Below are 25,750 nucleotides of genomic sequence, written 5' to 3'. Positions count from 1 at the left end.
ATCTCCACAGTGGGCACTGATTGAAATATGACAGCATTTCTGAACGGATTCCACCTAAAGAATGGGCATGTTCATTCTTTCCGCAGAGTTTGAGATCTGGAATTTCCACCATAGAGTGAATGGTGCAGCAGAATCACATCAGAAATTGGGCAAAAAGTCAAAGGGGGTGTATATTATGCAAGACACTGTATGTATGCAATATTAACTATGTAATATTGTGTGTAATATTATCAATTTAGTTACCATACATTTTTAGGCTACGTTAATACAGTGTATAATAAAAGCAAAAAGTAAAAGTAAAATAGCTATAAAATACATCCATATTTTGAATCTAATAATGTGCACAATAAAAGTTTATGAAATAGTTGTCTTCAACGTGGTTTTCTAACATTAGAATTACAAAAGTTTTTTAAACACTGTGTGCGCTGCTACCCCCTTTTCATAGACTTTCACTGTGCACATTATTAGATTAAAAAAACACAATATATTTTATTGCTATTTTACTCCCATATTTTTGCTTTAATGTTACAGAGCCTAAATTTAATACTATTTAATATCACACATGTTTGGCCTGTTGTAACATTAGAGAACAATTTTTGTCTTATCAATTATATATATTGTACCAGCTTGTTGAGTGCTAATAGAGCAAAAAAAAAAACAACAAAAAAAAAAAAACACATATTTAATGGAAACTTTAAGAGTGTGTTCACATGAATAACAACTCCTTTGAAAAAGTGCAGTTTCCACTTCCTGTTGCCTTCAATGGGGTAATGTTAAAAAAAAAACATATGGTTGTCAAAAAAAACACAGCTTTGTTATAGCTTTGACATGTAACTTGACATGTGCATCAATAAAAGCTCAAAAAAGCTCCTGAAAAGCCACAAGGAAAACTACATCCAGATCAGCAACAAAAACTGCACTGGATAATCCAACCTGATTTTGATAGGGTTTCTTTTTCAGTTTTTGTGTAAGCATACCGTAAAAGGGTATTCTACTATGATATAAAAAATATATGTTGCTGGGGCAGGGAAAAATGGATAAAAATACTTACCTAGTGTCCCTTACAGTTCACGTTTGGCTCTATTTGGTCCCCTGATCTTCTCTCTTCTTTTTCCTTCCGAGATGAGCCCTATGGCCTCAGCCAATCACAGGCCGAGATGGGACACCCTTATGACCAGTAACTGGCTGATCCGACAGGTTATGCACCAAACACTTGTCTCAGAAGTAGAAAGAACACAGAAGATCGGAGGAACGGACGGGGAGTTGTGGAGGACTAGCCGTGAACGGCACTAGTTAAGTATGTTTTTTCTATTATCCCCTCCCCCGCAGCAGTATATTACTTTTTATAAAACAGTAAAATACCCCTTTAGTAGTGATTTTAAGCCCCCACAGAGGAGTCAGTAATACCTGTTAAACCTGGTAATCCAGGAAATCCTGGTAATCCATTCAGCCCTGGTGGTCCAGGAGGTCCACGTGTGCCTTTAGGGCCTGGAAATCCTATACCTGGCAGGCCAGTCTCACCTCTAGGGCCTTCAGGACCTGGAGGTCCAGGAAACCCAGGCTCACCAATGAGCCCTTTAACAGCATCCCCCTACAACAAACAGAGTAAACGTGTTAACTGATTCCCTGAACATCCAAATATTTCACAAACAAAATAAAGCATAAATGATGGAGCTACTTATGTAATTGCACTTTCTTAAATAAAAACACTGTTGTTTCTGGAACATTTTCATTAATGTTAGGGACTGTATATGGCTAGCTCCTATTTGCTGCTTACTTGTCAGTTTACAATGCTTTACATAATTTTTGTTATTCTTTTTTGACCTTGTGTATTCTTTCACTTTCACATTTTACTGTAAGTTCACTGAAAGTAACCATCAGTAACATTATATTTTAATAGTTCTGACATTGGTGATACCAAAATGGTATTAAGGACAATTTAATTTTTTTAATTTACATTTAAAAAAAAACTTTACATTTTTAAGTCCACTGGGGACTATTCATAGCAATCTATTGATAGACATAGCACTGATCAATGACATCAGCGATCTACTGGTATAGTCTGCCAGAAGGAGCAGCCATGAAGCAGGTGAGCAGAGCCTCAGCCACCATCTTGATTCATGGGACCCCCACAATGCTGCTGAGGGTTGTCTGTCTTTAGACACCATGATCATGGCATCTAAAGAGTTAATGGCAGCCAACAGCAGGATCACTGATGTGATAGGTCCCTGGCTGGTGATAGCTTGCATGGTTCCTTTGCTCCCTTTCTAAGATTATACATGCCACAGGGTGTAAATAAGCTCTGGTGCACTAGTGCGCTCAGTACCAGGCAGCCAGGGCATACATTTATGCCCTGCATCCATTGGGGGTTAAGAGTAAAATTTACCAATTCATTTTATTTTATACCTTCATTTTTGTTCGTAATTGGCAAAAAGGCATTCACTATTTTTTTGTGGCTGCATTTTGGCAGATTACTGGCAAAAATGCATGCATAAAATAAATTGATAAATTATAAACTGTGTGAACATACACTTGCTCTATTCATTTCTGTTCTAGTGTCAAAATCTTCTGTACCAATCAAATACACATATTATTTTCTGTAAATTACGTGCACTTGGCTTTGTTTCCAAATCAGCTTTCATTGGTCTACTCACAGGAGGACCTGGTAAGCCAGGAATTCCATAGGCTCCATCTTTTCCTGGAGATCCTTCATATCCTGCATTGCCAGGTATACCAGGATCTCCTGCAGCACCCTTTGCACCTTAAGGAGTATAAAGTGTAAATTATTATAATTTTATAGGTCATGACAACACAAGGTCATGATAACTATACAGGACATATATACTCTTTAAATACTATGGCATTTCTGTTTACTCTAGGTACTGATGTAGTCTTTCTTCAACAACAAAATCTTGACCAAAACTGGATTGTGCAACTGAGCAATGATCCCAAGCACACCAGCAAATCTACAACAGAATGGCTAAAAAACAAAACAACCAAAGTGTTGCAATGGCTCAATCAAAGTCTAGACCTTAATCCAATTGAAATGGTATGGGAGGACTTTAAGAGAGCTGCGTTTCTTAGCATTCTTAAGCCAAGTGTCCCCTTCAAAGCTATGATCATACACAGTGTTTTATTAAAAGCACATTATTTATACAATGCAAGTACCCCTTACAGCAGTGCAGCGCAGCGCTGTATTAGCAGGGTATTTTCCCCTAACAGCAACGCTTGCTTGAAATCCAATGGTACATGCCATGATTTTTTGTCTGAAAAACTCTATTCACAACTTTTTTGGCTTAAAAAAAGACTAAAAAACCTGCATGAAAAACAGGAGCCACAAAATAAAATTTTGTTTTATTAACAGTTTTTGAAGCATTTTTTTCCAGCAACAAAAAGTCATGAAAAAAGTATGTGAAACCTCACTCTACAAAATCAGAGCTGCGTTTCTTACCATTCCTAAGTCAAGTTTCCCCTCTAAAGATATGATCATACAGTGTCCTATTAAAAGCACATTATTAATATGTAGGTACCCCTTACAGCAGTGTAGCACTTTATTAGCAGGGTATTTTCCCTCTAAAAGCAATGCTTGGACAGCATCCAATGGATCATGCCATGATTTTTTTCTGAAAAAAACATGTAAAACCCCCTTCACAACTTTTTGGTTTAAAAAAACCTGCATAAACATGAGCCATAAAAATGTTTTTTTTGTTTATTAGCAGTTTTTGAAGCAACATAAAGCCATGAAAAAAGTATGTAAAACCTCACTCTATACAAAATTAGAGGAATACAAAGGTATCAAAGGCTGTATGGAGCATTAGCACAGTAATATACATGACGTCTGAGCTGTATAAATGAAAGGGGTAACTCCGATGGAAAAAAAAAATTTCAAATCAACTGGTGCCAGAAAGTTAAACAGATTTGTAAATTACATCTATTTAAAAATACCCTTCAAGTACTTATCTGCTTCTGTATACTACAGAGAAAGTTGTGAAGTTCTTTCCAGTCTGACCACAGTGCCCTCTACTGACATCTCTGTCTGTGTCGGGAACTGTCCAGAGTAGAAGCAAATTCCTATAGAAAACCTCTCCTGTTCTGGACAGATCCTGACATGGACAGATGTGCCTCAGAAGCACTAAGGTCAGACTGGAAAGAACTTCACAACTTCCTCTTTAGTATACAGCAGCTGATAAGTACTAGAAGGATTAACATTTTTAAATAGAAGTAATTTACAAATCTGTATAACTTTCACACATGTTTCAACTGTGTGAAAATGTCACTAAATATAACTTATTTTCTCAAAATGTATTTTTTTAACGTATCCATAAGCAATGTGTTCTCAGTGTATTATACTATGACCATTATATTGTAAATAAAGCCATCATAGACATGCATAGTAGCCTGTTACCTTTCTCTGTAGCAAAGACTGTGTCTCCCTTCTCGCCAGCAGCCCCAGGAAAACCACTGAGGCCTGAAGGACCCTTTTAAATTGACAGAAGAATAAATTAGTCTTAAACCCATGATCAATGTACAAAAAGTTCCTACTCATACAGTACATGTACACACCAATAACTAAAGAGCATTCACTGGTAGATGGATATTGAGAAGTACATAAACCAGAATGTAATATATATATTGAGAAAAAATATAATAAATTAATGTATTTTACTCTTAAAAAGGAAGCTAGTGAAAGGATTAAAATGCTACCTATATGAACTACATGACATGGCACAGTTTGCACAAAACTGTCTACCAGAACAAAAATCTAATCAGATCCCACTAGATTAATTGCTATGGAAAACAAAGTACATTTTTTGTTTAGACACTCTTTAGACCTATTGGCAACTTGCACTTTTTTACACATTGGTGTTATTGGTCACAGCCTTTCAGTTATTATTAATTCCTCAGCACTTGCACTTTTTTGTCACTCAGCAGCTTTATATCCATTTGTGTCACCCCCCCATTATTTTGGGTATCCATTCTTTTGCACTAGGAATATACCAGGATCTGTTTCCCCCTGCATCCTGCTACATTACAATAACTATGTATGTACTTTTTTATCTTCAGATGCATTTATTGATATATATTTATTTTATTCCATCTACTGTGTACTTTTTTTTTTTTTTTAGATCTGTGTCTTTTTCTCAATAAAATATAGATTTCATATACTATTTTGTACTTTATTTGGTGTTGGGGTTATATTGTGGTACGTCTTTGGAGTTTGTGGCTATGTGGTAGCTTGGGGGTGCAGGCTGAATAGGGTGTAGCTGTGCAGTGATGAAAGGGTGTAGCATTAACCCTTAACTGTCGTGACGCCAGTGTGCGGGTTCCTCTGCATATATATATCCTACCGCCACCCGTCCCAGGAACGATAGGGAGGAATAAAGGATTGTCCACAACCGGAATTGTAATAAACGGGAAATAACTTTACTGCAGAATTTATGCAGGATGGAATCAGCAAACAGTCTTTACAAGAGGACCAGACTTTAGGCTCGTCACAGGTTGGTTGGACTTTGCAGGGAATAAGCTTTGAGGCTTGTTTTACGCTGTTCCACTTAATTTAGAAGTTTGATTTAGGTTGAGTAGTCACATATAATTAGCTGAATTGGAGTTAGGTAGACTCATGGTTATCAAGAAGTTGAAGAGATAGGCTTCAGGCCTAATTAGTCTTGTAGATTTGCACAGAGCTCCGCTCGCTGTCATATACCGGGGGAAAGAGAGCGAGAATTGGGTAACAGCGCCTTTATATCTATAGCAAAACACATTTACTATAGATCACATGACCTAAGGTCCTGTAAGTAACCTTTATATTATAAAATATATTAAATATATACAATAAATTACATTTTTATGAGGTGACTAAGGGTTACCCCACTAAGAGAATCGTAACAGTATGGAGGAACTCTGACTATGGGGACTTACGACACAAGGTATAGGACCATGTCCAGTACCGGGACACCACAGGTATATAATGCCTATTCTGTTGTAAAAAAAAAAAGTACATACTCTGACTAGATCCCGTTCTTAACAGGAAAGTGTATCACTTTTGAAATGATGCAAGAATGTGGTGTGAACCTAATGAACCTAAACCATAATGAGAAATATTGTCCATTTTAAAGGGGTAGTCCCGGCAGAGACTACTACATTCCAAATAAATTAGCACAGTTAGAAGTAAAAAGATATTAAAATACTTTTAGTACACACGTCTACAGTTTTTCACCCCATGCCTTCTGTAAGTTTTGTATGGCTGTGATATGAACTGCATGCTGTCAATAAGCGCATGCGCAGTGTGTGCCCTTTTGCATAGAAGCACTGTGACAATTTTAATAACTTTCTAGGCTAGTTTAGTAAGGCAGCATTAGTGTCTGTCTGGAGCACCCCTTTAAGCAAATGTCTTGAGAATCTGTAACTTGAAAAATTGGCATTTTCTTGATTTACTATATTCTTTAAACATAAGATAAAAAAGTCTCACCTCTATACCTGGGGCACCAGGTAGACCAGGAACGCCTCTGTCTCCCTTTTCTCCTTTATAACCAGGTATACCTGGTAAGCCTGAAAATCCTACAGGTCCCGGAACTCCAGCAGGCCCTCTTACGGTTTCATCAGCAGGACATCTACATTCACCTTGTTCCCCTACAAAGTATGAAAAATACATATGTGATGCCTATCTACAGACATATTTCAGTTATTACATAACTCTGATTGTGAAAGACCACATATAGAAGCGCTATATATTCTTTTAGTTAGCTTTTTAAGTTACCTTTGAATCCTTTTAAGCCAGCTAGGCCAGGAAATCCATTTAGACCTTCTTGCCCCTGTGGTCCTGTTGCACCTTTAAGTCCAATGCGTCCACCTAAAAATATATGCATTGATGTAACACAAGAGGAGTAGTTTTTAAATCAGTTAAAACATGAAATCACAAAACTCCTACATAGTTAATGCTTAGTGAAAAAATCATAGAATTATGTAAACATTTAGAAAATAATCATCCTCTCAAAAAACAGGATTCTAACCACTATATTTGAGATTTGTCCCCTGACATGTAATCCCCTAGAAAAGATGAGTCAGCCACCACATTCTATAATCAAATGGCAAAAACCATCTCTGCCTTGACTTGGAGAGTGGGAGTCAATGAATCCCAGTTGTCCTGATGTGGTCTCCTGAGGTGATTAGATCTCCACCTATCAGACATTTATTAAAGAGTACCTGTCACCACAAAAAAATGTATATTTTGTTAATCAATGTATTAGAAACATTTCTAATAACATGTGATTAACAAAAATGTATCCTTTATGTATGTTTTTATTTTATTTTTAAAAACTGACCACTAGGGGTCTCCCTACATGTCCAGGCTCATTGAGTTCTGACTCATGCCGGCCTGGCATGAGTCCGAACTCTCAGTGCAGCAGGGACACTGAAAAGCACAGGGTCCAACGCCATCAACCCCCCCCCCCCCCGTAATTACAAGCCGGAACAGTGGTAGACACAAACCCCCCCTTGATTACATGCCGGCCCGCAGCACCCGAGGCCAACAACCAGCCCCCCCCCCGTGATTAGAAGACGGCCCGCAGCACCCCACGCCACCCCCCGTCCCCATGATTACAAGCCGGCCCGCAGCGCCCGACAACCCCCAAACCCCTCTGTGATTACGAGAAGGCCTGCAGAAGAAAGGCAGAAGTGAGCCCAGGCAGGCTTCAGCTGACGTTCTGCCTGCCGGGCCACTCCCCCTTCCTCTCTCACAAATGGCAGGGAACTGAGCAGGAAAGAAGGGACTGATAAAGATAGGAAAAGGGGTTTTGGGGGAAAAAAAAGGTAGGATTAGAGTCAGGAAGAGTCAGGGACAGTTTTACGGAGAGTTTCTGTGAAATTAAGAAACTGCTATAATTATTTCTATTTACCAGGATATCCTGGTAATCCAGGAGGTCCTTGTTCTCCAGGTTCTCCAGCAGTTCCAGGTTGAAAGGCAGGAAATCCAGGATCACCTTGGTATCCTTTATGACCTCTTTCCCCTTTTAAACCTGGATAGCCCGGCTGTCCTATATAAAGAAAGGTAAAACTGACAGTACTTATTTAATACAACCATGAAGACAATAACATAATAGTAATATTTTATATTTACCAGGGAATGGACTTGGTCTTCCCATTAAACCGGGAAGTCCAGTATCTCCTATGTCACCACTATTCCCATCAAGACCAGTATTTCCAGGGAAGCCAATATCTCCTTTTGATCCTATGAATAACCATAAAATGTTAAGATTTTCTCCCAAGAAAATATCAGATGTTTATTAGAAAATTGATTTACTATAATGTGCATAGAAAAAAGGCAAAACATTCAGTTAAGTTTTATATGTGCAAAACATTTCAAATTTTTGTAGGAATTTTACTGAATACTAGGCTGCTTCTGTTTACAGCAGTGTTTCTGTCAGGGTTTGTATAGTGTATAGCCTTTACTATAAAACGCTAATTATCTCAATTTTACTACCCCTATATACAATCATATATTTTTTTCTATCTCTTTTTGATTCTTAACATTGTTTCTCTGATTCCCATTGCTTTCATTGGGCCAAAAATATTGACATTTATTTCATTTTGGCATATATTTTGGTGAACTGGCCTTTGTTTTTGTGCACTTTAGTATGTTTGAATAGCTTATAGAAACAAGTTATTGTCTCCTAGCTGTAAACTTTTAACCATTAGTTATTGATAAAAAATAAAAAAAAGTAGTTAACATAGTCCATTGCTGGCATACTTTTTTTTATGCTTTTTGTGGAATAATAAGAAAGGGCTTAGGGCATATCTGCATGATTGTCAAAAACATCTAGTTACCTTTTTGTGTTGCAGGCTTCGTAACATAGGTTGTAGGTCCTCGAGAACCTATTTCACCACGTTCTCCCTAAGAAAAATATCAATACAAAATAACTGTGTTAACATACCTGTTTAAAAACCATATTAACATAATTTATTTACTTCATGTCTTACAAAGAAAGGATACCATACTGTATATTACTTTTTTTATACAGCCATATGAGGCATGCATTTTATAGTTTAAAAATATTCGTTGCCACTGAGCTATGATGTCAACCATCTGATCTCATTACTTTACAGTGTCTGCATTCCTAACTGGTGGCCTTAATTTCAACTTACATCAAAGTACTATTCCTGCTGTCTGGTCCTGTCAGGTCCTTAGGCAATAGAAAATAGACACTGACTAATTCTTTAATCATTTGTTCTGCTCTATATAGTTTATTATTTGTCTGTAACAAGAAAGGGGGTTCCCAGAAAACAAAAGCTCCCTTTGAAATAATCCTTTAATCAGACAGCCAATAAACGTGTTTTATTTTCTTTTGGGGTAGGCTATACCCTGCTAGCAAGTAACAGACAAAAGATTATGTGGGTAGATCTGAAATATCCTTGCGTAAATGTTATTGCTGCCTATTTGAATACATTGACCATTATACCTCCTGTGTCTTTGTCTTCCGCTAAGAGACACATATGTTTTATTTAAACACTATTATGGACATTTATCAACGGGTTTAGTCAGGTTTTCTTTACTATAATTGTCGCAAAATTGTTGCAACTGCGACTACCCGATTTTTCGTGCGACATTTTGACTGGAAAGGGAGAAAAGCAAGTTTTCCTAAAATTTACTATGTAGTAATAATTTTAAAATGGACTACGGGTAGTCAGGTATTTATTAACTGCGACAGTCGCAACTGCGCAAAAAAAAGTCGCAACAGCGTTAAAAATTTACTAAATTTACTCCAGCTCAAACATGGAGCAGAAAAAGCTACTACCAAAGTAAAAAAAGGAAAACTTGCTTACGTGAAAGAAAATTATCAACAGGCTGAAACCAGTTGATAAATATGTCGCATATAAGCAAAAAAAAAGTAAGGAAAAAATTACTAAAAAAAAGAATACATAAGCAAACATTGATAAATGTCCCTCTATGACTCAAGGTAGTTGTGTTCTTTATTTAACATGTGCTCATAAAAAAGTTACCTCAAAAAGATGCCCATGAGCTGCATGAGCTGAGGAGCTCTAGGAAACGAGATATATATATATATATATATATATATATATATATATATACACACATATATTGTAATCTCTTTACTCAATAGCTATCTTTAGTGGCTCAATAGGAAATGAATGGAGCTGCAGTGCACATGCTCCTCTTCTATCCAACCAGGAAAGGTGGGTCTCCATTTGGAAAATCGCAAGTGGTCCTTGCGGTCAGATCTCTGCAATAAGACACTTAGGCTGCTTTCACACTATACTTTTGCTCTGTTAAAAGATCCGCTATAAACTTCCGTTAGAAAACCCTTTAAACGGCCGTTATACGGCCATTACAAAGTCCCATTCATGTCTGTGGGATTTTTTGAATATCCATAACCCGTGATAGCCCGTTATGAATAATGGACGTTATTTGTGACGGAAGAAAACGTCACATGCACTAATTGTTCTTCTGTCAAAAATAACGGTGGAATAACGGCCGTTAAAATTTTAACATTGACGTCTATGGCAAATGGATGAGCCTTTAATGCAATCCGTTTGCACCTGGTTTATAATATCCGTTATTACTTCTGAGCATGCTCAGAAGAGGTGACATCTGCAGACTCCTGCAGTGCTGAGGGACTACTACTACTCCCATCATGGAACAGACTCATTTCCATGATGGGAGTAGTAGTTTCCCCAGCTACGGGATTCTGCCGGCGGTTGGGGAGGCTACATTAGTGTTTGTACTGCTACCCCCATCATGGAACAGAGTCTGTTCCATGTTGAGGGTAGTAGTACAGGGGATAAGGGATCTTCTGAAACCCAATGCGATCAGCAGTTATAAAGCAGGGGAGCGGGTGGAATGCTGCGCTCCCCTGCGATGTACATACTACTGTGTAAACTTCCTTCTTGAAATCCCCCCGTCAGGGTTTTTAAACTACTACTTTGACCCCCAAATGTATGCCCCCATGCATATTTATAATAATTCATTGGCCTCAGTGTGTTTGTAATAATTAATTGGCCCCAGTGTGTTTATAATAATTCATTGGCAACGGTGGGTTTATAATAATTCATTGGCCCCATTGTGCCTATCCTTATTCACCCCCCAATCCCCCCCCGCCCCCAGTGTCCTTATTTACCCGACGGATATGAGCAGCAGAGACTAGACATGTCCCGGTGGTGCACTGATTGCGCTAGTATCAGGGCAGCAGCGGGGACATGTCGGGCGGTGGCAGTGAATGAATGAAGCCTACATGCGGGATATGTCAGCTTCATTCATCCACCGCTGCCGGTTCCCGACATGTCCCCCTGTTGCCCTGCTCCAAGAACATGAGAAGCAGGCAGAGGGAGGGGAAATAAGGAGACATAAAGAAAAATACACTGTACATCGCAGGGGAGCGGAGCATAACTTCTGATTGCATTGGGTCTCAGAAGTAAGACCCAGTGCCATCAATCCCTCAGCCCCTATACTACAACCCCCATCATGGAACAGAGTCTGTTCCATGATTAGGTAGAAGTACAAACACTAATTTAGCTTCCTCAGCCACCGGCAGACTCCCGCAGCCGGGGAACTACTACTCCCATAATGGAAACTAGTCTGTTCCATGATGGGAGTAGTAGTTGTCCCGGCTGCGGGAGTCTGTAGGCAGAGGTGAAAAATGGCCATAAAATAACGGTACATGACATATGTTATAACGGGTCTTAACGGATGAATATGCCCGTTATTTTGAGGGGCATTATTCAGCCGTTAGCACCCGTTATTTCATCCGTTTTTTAATGTTCCGTTAATACAGATAATGGATGTACAATAACGGGTGAATACACTGTAGTGTGAAAGCAGCCTTATTCTGCTTTGGTGTTAAATTTTCCAGAGCATTGGGTAACAGCTGAGTTATTTTATGTACTTGTTTGGAGCTAACACTAGCCATGACTAAAGGCCACAAGGGCCTGAAACATGTTGGTGTTAGCTACTCTGTGTAAGTTTGCTGTTCCAATCTCTTGTATAGAGAGGCAGTACTTGTTTTTTATGTATGAGATACTGGAGTCTTTTTTCTGTTTAATTACCGTATATACTCGAGTATAAGCCGAGTTTTTCAGCATGATTTTTCGTGCTGAAAACACCCCCCTCGGCTTATACTCGAGTGAACTCCCCCACCCGCAGTGGTCTTCAACCTGCGGACCTCCAGAGGTTTCAAAACTACAACTCCCAGCAAGCCCGGCCAGCCATCGGCTGTCCGGGCTTGCTGGGAGTTGTAGTTTTGAAACCTCCGGAGGTCCGCAGGTTGAAGACCACTGCGGCCTTCGACATCATCCAGCCCCCTCTCACCCCCCTTTAGTTCTGACTACTCACCTCCGCTCGGCGCTGGTCCGGTGCTGCAGGGCTGTCCGGTGAGGAGGTGGTCCGGTGGGATAGTGGTTCCGGGCTGCTATCTTCACCGGGGAGGCCTCTTCTAAGCGCTTCGGGCCCGGCCTCAGAATAGTCACGTTGCCTTGACAACGACGCAGAGGTGCGTTCATTGCCAACGTACTTCTGCGTCATTGTCAAGGCAACGCCTCTATTTCGGGCCGGAAGCGTGGATAAGAGGCGCCCCCGGTGAAGATAGCAGCCCGGAACCACTATCCCACCTCCTCACCTCCTCACCGGACAGCCCTGCAGGACCGGACCAGCGCCGAGCGGAGGTGAGTACTCAGAACTAAAGGGGGTGAGAGGGGGCTGGATGATGTCGAAGGCCGCAGTGGTCTTCAACCTGCGGACCTCCGGAGGTTTCAAAACTACAACTCCCAGCAAGCCCGGACAGCCGATGGCTGCCCGGGCTTGCTGGGAGTTGTAGTTTTGAAACCTCTGGAGGTCCGCAGGTTGAAGACCACTGAGGGCGAATGATGACAAGGGGATGATGAAGGGGGGATGTGTGGGATGATAAGGGGATGATGAAGGGGGGATGTGTGGGATGATAAGGGGATGATGAAGGGGGGATGTGTGGGATGATAAGGGGATGATGAAGGGGGGATGTGCGGGATGATAAGGGGATGATGAAGGGGGGATGTGTGGGATGATAAGGGGATGATGAAGGGGGGATGTGTGGGATGATAAGGGGATGATGAAGGGGGGATGTGTGGGATGATAAGGGGATGATGAAGGAGGGATGTGCGGGATGATAAGGGGATGATGAAGGGGGGATGTGTGGGATGATAAGGGGATGATGAAGGGGGGATGTGCAGGATGATAAGGGGATGATGAAGGGGGGATGTGTGGGATGATAAGGGGATGATGAAGGGGGGATGTGCGGGATGATAAGGGGATGATGAAGGGGGGATGTGTGGGATGATAAGGGGATGATGAAGGGGGGATGTGTGGGATGATAAGGGGATGATGAAGGGGGGATGTGTGGGATGATGACAAGGGGATGATGAAGGGGGGATGTGTGGGATGATGACAAGGGGATGATGATGAGGATGTTAATGACGGGGGTCTGGATGATGACAGGGGGGGATGATGCATTTCCCACCCTAGGCTTATACTCGAGTCAATAACTTTTCCTGGGATTTTGGGTTGAAATTAGGGGTCTCGGCTTATACTCGGGTCGGCTTATACTCGAGTATATACGGTAATGTGCCACCCAAGCATTTCCTGCTTTGGTTCTTGTGACTGAAGCTTGAAACACTACCGTTTGTAGTACTAATTAAAGTAACATTTGACCATCCTGTTTACCTTCATTCCGTTAAAGCCAGGTATTCCCGGATTACCATTTGGACCAGGCAGTCCCTGTTGGAGTAGAGAATAATGAATGTGAGCTGAATTACACAGTTCTAAATTGGATAAAATTCCTATCTTTATATTTATAGTTCATAGCGTAAAGTTTAACATATTGCATTAATTGTTTGCTATATTAAAGCTGTTTTTTTAAATAAATTCTTCATTTCAAGATTTTGAAGGAAATAAAAATATCTAAAAGGCACATGCCAAAGCATACAGTTCATGCAACAACACTCAAAGTACAAAGCATATACAGTCATATTCAAAAGTTTAGCACCCCTGACAATTTCCATGATTTTCATTTATAATTAATTGGGTGTTTGGATTAGCAATTTATCTTTGAGAAATCAAATATCTGAAAGATGCAGTAATATTTCAGTAGTGAAATGAGGTTTCTTGGATGAACAGAAAATGTGTAACCTGCATCAAAACAAAACACAAACAGAAATATCACATCAATATTTAGTTGAGCCTCCTTTAGCAGAAATAACACCCTCTAGACCAGTGATGGCGAACCCTTTTGAACCCGAGTGCCCAAACTGTAATGCACACCAACTTTTTTTTCCCTCAAAGTGCCAGCACAGCAATTAAATCAGAATACTGAGGTTTAAGTTTAAAAAAAAACAACTCATACAGTTGTCATAACTAATTAACATATTTTGTTTTAAAACAACAGAGTTCAATGATCCAAACTTTTTATTTTTTTTTAATTGATAGCTTATAGTTCCCCCACATTAGCTTGGCACCACAGTTCCCCCACATTAGGTGCAGTATAGTTCTCCCACATTAGATGCAGTATAGTTCTCCCACATTAGGTGCAGTATAGTTGCCCCTCATTAGATTGGCACCACAGTTCCCCCACATTAGCTTGGCACCACAGTTCCCCCACATTAGGTGCAGTATAGTTCTACCACATTAGGTGCAGTATAGTTTCCACTCATTAGATTGGCACCACAGTTCCCCCACATTAGGTGCAGTATAGTTCCCCCACATTAGGTGCAGTATAGTTCCCCCACATTAGGTGCAGTATAGTTCCCCCACATTAGGTTCAGTATAGTTCCCCCACATTAGGTGCAGTATAGTTCCCCCACATTAGGTGCAGTATAGTTCCCCCACATTTGGTAAAGTATAGTTCCCCACATTAGGTGCAGTATAGTTCCCCCACATTAGGTGCAGTATAGTTCCCCCACATTAGGTGCAGTATAGTTTTCCACATTAGGTGCAGTATAGTTCCCCCACATTAGGTGCAGTATAGTTCCCCACATTAGGTGCAGTATAGTTCCCCACATTAGGTGCAGTATAGCTCCCCCACAGACATACAGCCTTCAGCCATATACAGTGTATGGCTGGAGGCTGTATGCCTGTGTACTGCCCCACTTCAGTGCTCCGTCCACCGCTCCTCCTGTCCAGGGCACAATCTACTGCTATGGCCTACAGGAACCAGAGAAGCGGTGGTCGGAGCACTGAAGATGACGTACATACAGGTAACTTACCATGCGTGCGCGTGTCCTCCTCCTCACTGCTCCACTCTACTCTGCTGTTGCTATGGGAGCACGCACGGGACGTCAGTGATGTCCCTGCGTGCGCTACCTCTCGGTGGCCCCTTTGTTTTTAAAATTAACGCGGGGCCACAGAGAGGGAACGGGGACATCCTTGTGTCCTGAAAAGATCTTTTGGGACACACGGATGTCCCGAATGGGCTGATGGCGAACTATGGCCGCATGCCCACAGAGGGGGCTCGGTGTGCCATAGGGTCACCATCACTGCTCTAGACCCTTTCTACAGTCTCTAATGAGGGTCTGGATTCTTGATGAAGGGATTTTGGACCATTTCTCCTTGCAAAACATCTCCAGTTCAGTTAGGTTTGATATTTGCCGAGCATGGACAGGTGGGTTCACACTGCTTAATCCCTTTAGGACCAAGCCCATTATGACCTTAAGGACCAGAGCATTTTTTGCACATCTGACCACTGTCACTTTAAGCATGAATAATTCTGGTTTGCTTTTACTTATGAATTTGTGATACTTGCATAATCTCTTGGTGAAAAATCCCCAAATTTCATGAAAAATTTGCATTGATTGTAAGGAAAATAGACATTCCAAATAAATTATATCTTGATTCACATATACAATATGTCTACTTTATGTTTGCATCATAAAGTTGACATGTGTTTATTTTTGGAAGACATCAGAGGGCTTCAAAGTTCAGCAGCAATTTTCCAATTTCTCACAAAGTTTTAAAAATCTGAATTTTTCAGGGACCAGTTCAGTTTTGAAGTGGATTTGAGGGGCCTTCATATTAGAAATACCCCATAAATGACCCCATTATAAAAACTGCACCCATCAAAGTATACAAAATGACATTCAGAAAGTTTGTTAACCCTTTAGGTGTTTCACAGGAATAGCAGCAAAGTGAAGGAGAAAATTCTAAATCTTCATTTTTTACACAAACATGTTCATGTAGATCCAATTTTAGAATTTTTACAGGGGGTAAAAGGAGAGAAATCTTCCTAAAATGTGTAACCCAATTTCTCTCGAGTAAGGAAATAACTTGTATGTGAACGTTAAATGCTCTGTGGGTGCACTAGAGGGCTCAGAAGCAAAGGAGTGACAATGGGATTTTGGAGAGTGAATTTTACTGAAATGGTTTTTGGGGGGCATGTCGCATTTAGCAAGCCCCTATGGTGCCATAACTGCAACAAAAAAAAAACACATGGCACACTATTTTGGAAACTACACCCCTCAAGGTACATAACAAGGGGTACTGTGAGCCTTAACACCCCACAGGTGTTTGACAACTTTTTGTTAAAGTCAGATGTGTAAATGAATTTTTTTTTTCTACTAAAATGCAGTTTTTTTCCCCCAAATGTATCACTTTTACAAGAGGATATATTAGAAAATGCCCCCCCAAAATTTGTAACCCCATTTCTTCTGAGTATGGAAATATCCCATGTGTGGATGTAAAGTGCTCTGCAGGCAAACTAAAATGCTCAGAAGAGAAGGAGCGCCATTGGGCTTTTGGAGAGAGAATTTGTTCGATATGGAAGTCGGGGTCATGTGTGTTTACAAAGCATCCATGCTACCAGAACAGTGGACCCCCCCCCCACATGTGACCCTATTTTGGAAACTGCACCCCTTACGGAATGTAATAAAGGGTGCAGTGAGCATTTACCCCCCACTGGCGTTTGACAGACTTTTGGAACAGTGAGCTGTGCAAATGAAAAATAAAATTTTTCAATTTCATGGACCACTGTTCAAAAAATCTGTCAGACACCTGTGGAGTATAAATGTTCACTGCACTGCACCCCTTATTACATTCCGTGAGGGGTGTAGTTTTGGAAATGGGGTACATGTGGGGATGGGATCTACATTTCTGGCACCATTGGGGCTTTGTAAATACACATGACCTTTGATTCCAACCAAATTCTCTCTCCAAAAGCCCAATGGCACTCCTTCTTTTCTGAGCCCTGTAGTTCACCAGCAGAGCACTTTACGTCCACACATGGGGTATATATATACTCAGAAGAAATGGTGTTACAAATTTTGGGAAGCTTTTTTCCTATTACCCCTTGTGAAAATGAAACATTTGGGATAACACCAGCATTTTAGTGAAAAAATACAAATTTTTCATTTTCAAGTCCAAATTTTATAAAAATGCTTCAAACACCTGTGGGTGGGGTGTTAAGGCTCATTATACCCCTTGTTACATTTCGTTAGGGGTGTAGTTTCCAAAATGGGGTCACATGTGGGTGTTTTTTTTGGGGGGGGGTTAATGTCAGAACCGCTGTAACGATCAGCCATCCCTGTGCAAATCACCTCAAATGTACATGGTGCTCTCACTCCTGAGCCTTGTTGTGCGCCCGCAGAGCATTTTACGTCCACATATGGGGTATTTCCGTACTCAGGAGAAATTGCGTTACAAATTTTGGGGTCTTTTTTTTCCTTTTACCATGAAAAGTATGGGGCAACACCAGCATGTTAGTGTAAAAAATTTAATTTTTTTACAATAAAATGCTGGAGTAGACCCAAACTTTACCTTTTAATGAGGGGTTAAAGGAGAAAAAGTCCCCAAAATTTGTTAGTCAATTTCTCGCGAGTACGGAAATACCCCATATTTGGCCCTAAACTGCTGCCTTGAAATACTACAGGGCTCCGAAGTGAGAGAGAGCCACGCGCATTTGAGGCCTAAATTAGGGATTTGCATAGGGACAGACCCGGATGCAAGAATTACACTTGCCTCCGATACCAAAATTACCCTACGGCAGTGTTTCCCAAACAGGGTGCCTTCAGCTGTTGCAAAACTCCCAGCATGCCTGGACAGTCAATGGCTGCCCGGCAATACTGGGAGTTGTTGTTTTGCAACAGCTGGAGGCTCCGTTTTGGAAACAGTGCCGTACCAGATGTTTTTCATTTTTATTGGGGTGGGGTAACTGTGTAGGGGTATGTGTGTATATTTAGTGTTTTACTTTTTATTTTGTGTAAGTGTAGTATTTTTAGGGTACATTCACACAGGCGGGGGTTCCCAGCGAGTTTTCCACTGGGAGTTTGAGCTGCAGCGGAAAATTTGCTCAGTGTTTCGCAAACCAGTGTGCCTTTAGCTGTTGCAAAAACTACAACTCTCAGCATGCAGTGACAGCCGAAGGGCATGCTGGGACTTGTAGTTATACAACAGCTGGAGGCATACTACTACAACTTCCAGCATGCCCTTTGGCTGTCCGTGCATGGTGGGAGTTGTAGTTATGCAACAGCTGGAGGCACCTTTTTTTTTTTTTTTAAGTATAGTTTTATTAAGTAATGAAAACACAATAAATAGTATGACATATGCAAATCCTGAGCAAGCAGGAGATGCGGCACACTTTTTCATAACACCATAACTACAACTCCCAGCATGCCCAGACAGCAAAAGGGCATGCTGGGAGTTGCTTTTGTGCCTCCAGCTGTTGCAAAACTACAACTCCCAGCATGCCCTTTGGCTGTGCATGCTGGGAGTTGTTGCTAAGAACAGCAGGAGGCAAACAGAGCTTACCTCCTGCAGTTGGATCCCTCTGCCACAGACCGCCTAGACCGCCGCCCCAGGAGACCACCACCGCCACTCGGGACCACCGCCCGGGTGAGCCTCCCCACACCCCCCAACGCCGATAACCCCCTCCCTCCACTGCTGATCACCCGCTGATGGCGCCCAGCAGAATGGGTGATTGCTCGACCGGCCCAGCTGACTAATCACGCCGATCGTGAGGTGGCACCAGTGCCACCTCATTCCTGCTGGGCAAGGGTGATTGGTGCCGACTCGGACTGCACAAATCACCCTTTTTTACTGGGTCACCGGGTCACTGACCCTACTGACCTGGAATCACCGCAATTCGCCGACATGGGGGGGTCTCAGGACCCCCCCCCCAGGGGTTTGCACGGGGTGATTTCAGCAGGCATCCTGGTCTGGTCCCTGCCCAGCGAGTTGCGGGAACCGGAATTCCCATGGGCGTACAGGTACGCCCTTGGTCCTTAAGTACCAGGACATCAGGATGTACCTGTGGTTAAAATTAAGTGGTTAAATTTAGCACATATTTAATTCTATGTGCCGATCTGCAGAAAAAATGTGGGCGTAATCTATAAATATGTGCACAACTGTCAATTCAACTGTTGTTTTTGGTATTACAACTCGGCTCCATTCACTTCAGCTGCAATACCACACACAAGCGGAAGAGGCACTGTTTCTGGAAGAAAGTAGCTATAATTTTCTAATCCAGGATAACCCCTTTATTAACTACTGAAATATTAAGGCACATATTACTTCTTGAAAATAAGACCTGCACATATGAAAATACTAGTAATACTTTTTCTGCATTATACAATATAAATAGACATAATTATTATAATTGAGAATGATTATGCTTACATCATATCCAGTGTCACCAGACTCTCCATCACTGCCTGAAAAACCCTACAAAAAAATAAGTGTATTAGTGTGTTCCACTATGTTTGATTATTAGTGTTTCACTTTCAGTTTTTAACTGCTGAATTTCCAAGGGTAGCAATAGTGTACCCAACAAGATCATTCTTAAGGTCACAGAAGTGACCAATTTATATGTTTGATTGAAATAGTGGAGCAGTGGACAGTGAAATGATTTTAGGATAGTACAAATGGGCTGAAGCAATATGTTTAGTGGGATGTCATATAAGGTTGAATAACTTGGGGCTTTGCATTAAACCTGTTCATTGATCTGTATAATTTTAATCAGTGGTATCACCTATTTGTTTTCACCATATACAGAGTTTCTCTGGAGTGAGTACCTTTAATATGTGATATATATCCATCCACACATAGACTCAAAATGCCGACTCACAATCATTATAAATGGTATCATATTGTGATCTATATATATATATATATATATATATATATATATATATATATATATATAAATATGGGTTTTTTTTACATTTGATTTACCCTTGCTCCTGGGAAGCCCATTACACCGTCTTCACCTTTTTCTCCATCAATAGCTCTTTGACCCTAAAAAACAGAATTGTTATATATATAGAATTGTTATATACAGCAACAGGAAAATAATATAATTATTATTTCTGTAATGTTTTAACCATAATGTAGCAAAGTTTAAATGACAAAATATTATTATTAAAATGGGCACTGTCAGAATCAAAAACTTTTCATATGTTGTACATGGTGGGAAAACATTAACCTTTCTAATACTTCACATACTTTAGCTTCTTTTTATAGACATCATAGCTTATAAAAAATTAAAAAAAAAAGACCAATAGGGGTCCCCATACCATCCAGAACATAATCCTGTAAGGCTGCAGCATTAACTTTGCCCCAGTTAAAGCAAAGGCTAGAACAAAGTACAGGAAGGGAGAGTGGGAATAGGGATCAGGGCAAGCTCAGTGCTTGCCTGGGACACACTCCTTCCTGAGCAGTAGATATCAGAATGAGTGTGCAGCAGAACAGAGGCATTTGTGAGCCAAATACACAAGTTAGACATATAAAAAAGACATGTTAAAGCATCTGCATGACCTAGTGAGTAGCATATATAAGCGTTATTTCATTCTGTAATATGACAGGTACACCTAAAGTTATCATCATAAAATATAAAAATTGCATTTCTTGCCATCACATTTAATGTTGATAATACATCTAGTAAGGCTTTTCTCGTGCAGTGAAAAAAAATGTAACAAAATAGCCTACTTGTACTTTCTAAGCTACTTACTGAATTATGGCATCTAAGTGATTAAGCATAGCATTTGATATATTTGTTTGAAAAACAAAGTCCTTACTGGTAATCCAGACTGCCCTTTCTCTCCTTTGTCCCCCTTGTCTCCCTAGAAAACATTAACAAGAGACATTTAATGTTTGAAAACAAATGTTCATTTGTCAATTGTGCCCACGTGGCACACCTGGTCTCTAGAACTGACATATGTTAAAGGACTGACAACAGATTAGGGGAAAGGCAACATTTCTAAATGCAAAATTCAAACCATGCCATGAATTGTTACAAATCACTAATGCCTAAAACTAGGTATGTACAGCTAAATACATATATCATAACAATGATTATAAATAAAATAATAACTTACTGGGTTAAATCAAACAGTGCTAATGCAATATCAAATAAAATCAGGTTCTTACTAAATAATCAATCAAGGATACATCAGACGGCTTCACCAATTCTAGGTGGCACGGTGCACCGGTGGGTCCTGTGGTCCCTGGTTCGCCCTGTAGAAGTAGGAGAACTGAAGTTCACACCTATTGCATTGTTTTTAGGAATGATTGTATCACTGTGAATGGGTAATCGTGTAAAAAGATGTTCTGAATATGAGATTTTGAGACAATTTTATTATTTTCCAGTACTATAAAAGAAAAAACCTAAAAATCAATAAATAAAATAGAGATGGGCATAATGTGAACATGGACTGAGATCGGACAAAGGATATATAATGCATATCACAGAACTAGTGTATGTATTCTTAAAAGAATTCCTTCTGTGCACACACATAGTGACTGGAGGGGTTAACTTTTCTAAGGGCATCTATTTTTTTGGTAAACACACAAGGGGTTTTCTGAAAATGACTTTGGCCTTGCTTAACAGTGCATGCAATGAAAATGCTAAAGCAAATAACATATACCAGAAAGTACACTATAATAAACACAGCATAATATCACACAGAAAAACTATAAATAAAGGTAAAGCATCAACAAAAATATTACTGTTAAATGGCAGGGAAGGCCTGGAGGTCCAGGACTGCCTTGTTCACCCTGTAAATGTAAACAAAAAATATGGGCAAAATAATTTTATATGGTGACAATTCTTATATACTCTTTGTCATATTATCATATCTATATATATAAAAAACTCAATGTGTGTGTGTATGTATGTGTGTATGTATGTTCCAGCATCACGTCCAAACGGCTAAAGATATTAACATGAAACTTGGCACACGTGTTACTTATATGTCAACAACAAACATAGGATAGGTAATTTAACCCTTCCTCATCCCCATTTGCCAGGGTCGGGTTTTTTGTTTAAAGTCCCATACAAGTCCCATTCTCTATGGGAAATAAATGTTACTGCATAACTTCCAAACGGCTGGAGATATTTCGATAATACTTGGTCACATGTTAATTATATGTCCACTTAAACTATAGGATAGTTAATTTAACCCTTAACTATACCCATTTGTGAGGGTCGGGGATTTTGTTTAAAGTCCCTTGCAAATCAATGGGAAATGTATGTTCCCACAAAACATCCGTACGGCTAGACATTTTTCAATACCTGGTACACATATTACGGGTCGGGATAGGAGGTCGTGATAGGAGGATGGGATATGAGGACGGGATAGGAGGACGGGATAGGAGTTCAGGATAGGAGGTCGGGATAGGAGGTCGGAATAGGAGGTCGGGATAGGAGGTCGGGATAGGAGGTCGGAATAGGAGGACGGGATAGGAGGACGGGATAGGAGGTCGGAATAGGAGGACGGGATAGGAGGTCGAGATAGGAGGTCGAGATAGGAGGACGGAATAGGAGGACGGGATAGGAGGACAGGATAGGAAGACGTTATAGGAGGTCGGGATAGGAGGACGGGATAGGAGGTCGAGATAGGAGGTCGAGATAGGAGGACGGGATAGGAGGTCGGGATAGGAGGTCGGGATAGGGGGTTGGGATAGGGGGTCGGGATAGGGGGTGGGATATGACAACAATATATGAGGACGGGATATGAAGTCTAAAGCTTCCTCCTTTGTTTATTTTCCTCCCCCACAAGGATTAGGAAGGAAAAACTGGGCAACGCCGGGTACTCAACTAGTTAAGGGGGTTTTGTTTGCTTGTAAATTTAGATATTGGTTTGGTTTCATTATCAAAAGTGACACAATCTTCTCAAGCTCTCAACATTTTTAAGGTAGAAATAAAAGACCATGAACAAAAAAAAAGTATCCTTATTATTCTATCAAATAATATAGTGGACAGTAACTGAGCATTGCAAAACTAAATGATAGAAAACACTAGTCTAGTTTTTCTTGTTATTTTTGTTAGATCAGATATTATTTTTATAGATTTTTTGTTTCACAAATAGAGAGGGAATATAAATAACAGTACAGCAAGTACAAATGAGAAGCAGAATTCCTTTGTATACATTGTACAAAAAGTTCGAAACTTACCTACCACCCCCTCCCTCCCCCCCTAAAACCTCTCATATTATAGCAAAGATATAACATACTTGGTGTTTGTCTGGTCCTGACTTTATTATAGCAAAGATATAACACTGATTGGTGCTTGTCTGGTCCTGACCTTATTTCGCCCCACACTTCCTCTTGACACCTGCCGGATCTTTGTGCCATTACAGCCTAAGAGAAAGCATTCTGTTTGTGTCTTGCCATGTATCTGACCCCTTTGCTTCGTATCCTGACCTTGCTCCTGTGCCGCCTGCCCTCTGACCTCTTGCTACGTGACATGACCTTGCTACAGTGCCGCCAGTCCTGACCTCCTGCTAGTCCCTCACAATGACTCCGTCTCATTCCTTCTATGCCAGCCATCTCCTCAGCAGCCTTTGTGGACGAGTCGTGCCAGGGGTAGCGACCTGGGAGTCGCTTGCCGCAGCAAGTCCAACCCGCATTGCGGCGGGCTCTGGTGAAAACCAGCAGCTCCTTAGACTCCGCTCCCTGGTATGGCTCACGCCATCGTCCACAACAGGTATAGTGGATCCACACCACCTGCCGTTACAATACATTAATAAATTGTAACACTCACGTTTCAGAAGACAGGAACTCACCAGAGCCTGCCGCAAAGCGGGATGGACTTGCTCCGGCATGGCTCGACCACACAGGCAGCTGAGGAGATGCGAGGCACAGAAGGGATAAAGCAGCTCGTAGTCAGGATAGCAGAAGGTCAAGGCAGGCAGCAAAGTAGCGTAGTCAAGACGTAGCAGGAGGTCAGAAGGCAGGCGGCAGAGGAGCAAGGTCAAGTCACAGAGCAAATGATCAGATACACGGTTAGGCAACTCTCAGGAATGCTTTCTCTCAGGCACAAGGCAACAGAGATCCGGCAGGGAAATGAGGAGGAATTTATCAATGAGCCACAGGTGAATTACACTAATAAGCACACTGGCCCTTTAAATCTTAAAGCTCCGGCGCGTGCACCCTAGAGGACGGGGAGCAGAGAGGCAGAAGCTGGGGCAGGAGAAGCACCAGGTGAGTGACCGACTGGGGCTCGCATGCGGGCACGTCCTGCGATGCGAGTCCCAGCCCAGCCGGCAACAGTCCCGACGGGACCATGAGCTCACGGCCAGCGTGTGTGGCCGAAGCACATAACGTAACATAAATGTCCCCCATTAACTTCTAGAGAGGGGATGACATCCTGTGATAACGTTTCCAAAACTCCACATCTCCATGCATTACTCTTCTTAAAAATTTTAACCTTCATAGCATTTCCTGGTATTTTTAGACCATACGTGAAGATTTTTTTAAATAAAAGCTTATTCAAATTACTAGACAAACACTGTTCTCCAGTAGCAGCTATTGCTAAATAAATAATTGTTTACCTGTTCTCCTTTCTGTCCATAAAATCCAATGCCTTTACTTCCCTTAAAACAAAAGACAAAAATTAACAGTTAAAATAGTGAAGAAATGTTTTCAAAGATTGACAAATTTTTTTTTTTTTTTATATATTAAATATCTACTATTTTTTATTTTACACATGAGGCTGAAACAAAAAAAAAGTGAAACCAACTGGTTACCCCAATTTATATGTGATTATATTAACTTGAGAAACCAATTCTAAATTGTTTTATCATGAGGTGCAAGCTTGAATACATAGTACCATAACCTGAATTTCACATGTAGTAACTGAGCTGGTAATATATTTATTATTTTTAAAATGGAAAAATAAAAAGACCCCTAACATTTTTCTATTCTACATATTAAATATCTTGAAATCGTTTTTAAAAAGGTTTGCAATACTGTTTAAATGTTTCTTATCTGTTTTTGATTTCTACTACAGGAATAATTTAATTTGAATGCCATGGGATTTGAGAGAATTGAACAACCAATCCCTGGAATAAACAGACACAAACTCTTGCTCCATAAAGAAGCTGTATAGATTAAGCGAACTGGACCCATGGGCAGTCTAGAATTGAATGACCGCAACGATTTGTGTTTTTCTCTAACCTGTACTCTTACTTGTATGTCTCTTTCACTTGCGTTTTATTTTTGTTCGAGTTTATTTTTACTCTTTCTTCTGTTGTTAATCTCTTTACCCTACATAAATTAATATGTCTTCTAATTTGCATATTCTTATGTCATTCCAGTAAGCGGGTATAGATTGACAAAACCTCAGAAGGTGTGAAACAACCGCAGCTGCTCTTTCTTCTCCACCCCTATGTTCCATGTCACCTTTTTTTAATGAGATACCAATAAAGCATCAACGTTTAATACAGGAGACGGTGAGTACCGCTTTAAATTTTTTCTGACATTTTAGTATATAACAAATACATCTGATGT

The 25,750-nt window shown here is 40.6% G+C and overlaps 1 protein-coding gene and 1 long non-coding RNA gene across 4 annotated transcripts in view; one reads left to right on the top strand and one right to left on the bottom strand.

Moving 5' to 3' along the window:
* The window catches only part of COL4A2 (collagen type IV alpha 2 chain), a 300,203-nt gene that overhangs the window by 44,643 nt on the left and 229,810 nt on the right, over positions 1-25,750 (bottom strand). For all 3 annotated transcript variants that reach the window (XM_056555742.1, XM_056555743.1, XM_056555745.1), the window contains 15 exons: positions 24,793-24,834; positions 21,968-22,015; positions 21,389-21,475; positions 21,037-21,081; positions 20,195-20,257; positions 19,640-19,684; positions 13,703-13,756; positions 8,824-8,890; positions 8,117-8,227; positions 7,896-8,033; positions 6,758-6,850; positions 6,470-6,630; positions 4,406-4,478; positions 2,655-2,761; positions 1,408-1,591 (listed from right to left, as the gene is read on the bottom strand). In XM_056555742.1, coding sequence (XP_056411717.1) covers positions 1,408-1,591; positions 2,655-2,761; positions 4,406-4,478; positions 6,470-6,630; positions 6,758-6,850; positions 7,896-8,033; positions 8,117-8,227; positions 8,824-8,890; positions 13,703-13,756; positions 19,640-19,684; positions 20,195-20,257; positions 21,037-21,081; positions 21,389-21,475; positions 21,968-22,015; positions 24,793-24,834 — 1,318 coding nt within the window. The remainder of the gene's footprint in view (positions 1-1,407; positions 1,592-2,654; positions 2,762-4,405; positions 4,479-6,469; positions 6,631-6,757; positions 6,851-7,895; positions 8,034-8,116; positions 8,228-8,823; positions 8,891-13,702; positions 13,757-19,639; positions 19,685-20,194; positions 20,258-21,036; positions 21,082-21,388; positions 21,476-21,967; positions 22,016-24,792; positions 24,835-25,750) is intronic.
* LOC130355523 (uncharacterized) lies at positions 878-25,708 on the top strand. The gene is made up of 3 exons (XR_008888563.1): positions 878-1,297; positions 25,251-25,431; positions 25,558-25,708. It is a non-coding gene; the product is annotated as an uncharacterized LOC130355523 (long non-coding RNA).

This window comes from Hyla sarda, chromosome 2 (assembly GCF_029499605.1).
Source record: "Hyla sarda isolate aHylSar1 chromosome 2, aHylSar1.hap1, whole genome shotgun sequence".
Classification (NCBI taxonomy): domain Eukaryota; kingdom Metazoa; phylum Chordata; class Amphibia; order Anura; family Hylidae; genus Hyla; species Hyla sarda.
Note: the sequence above shows the minus strand (reverse complement) of the source record. Positions and strands in the feature narration are given on the sequence as shown.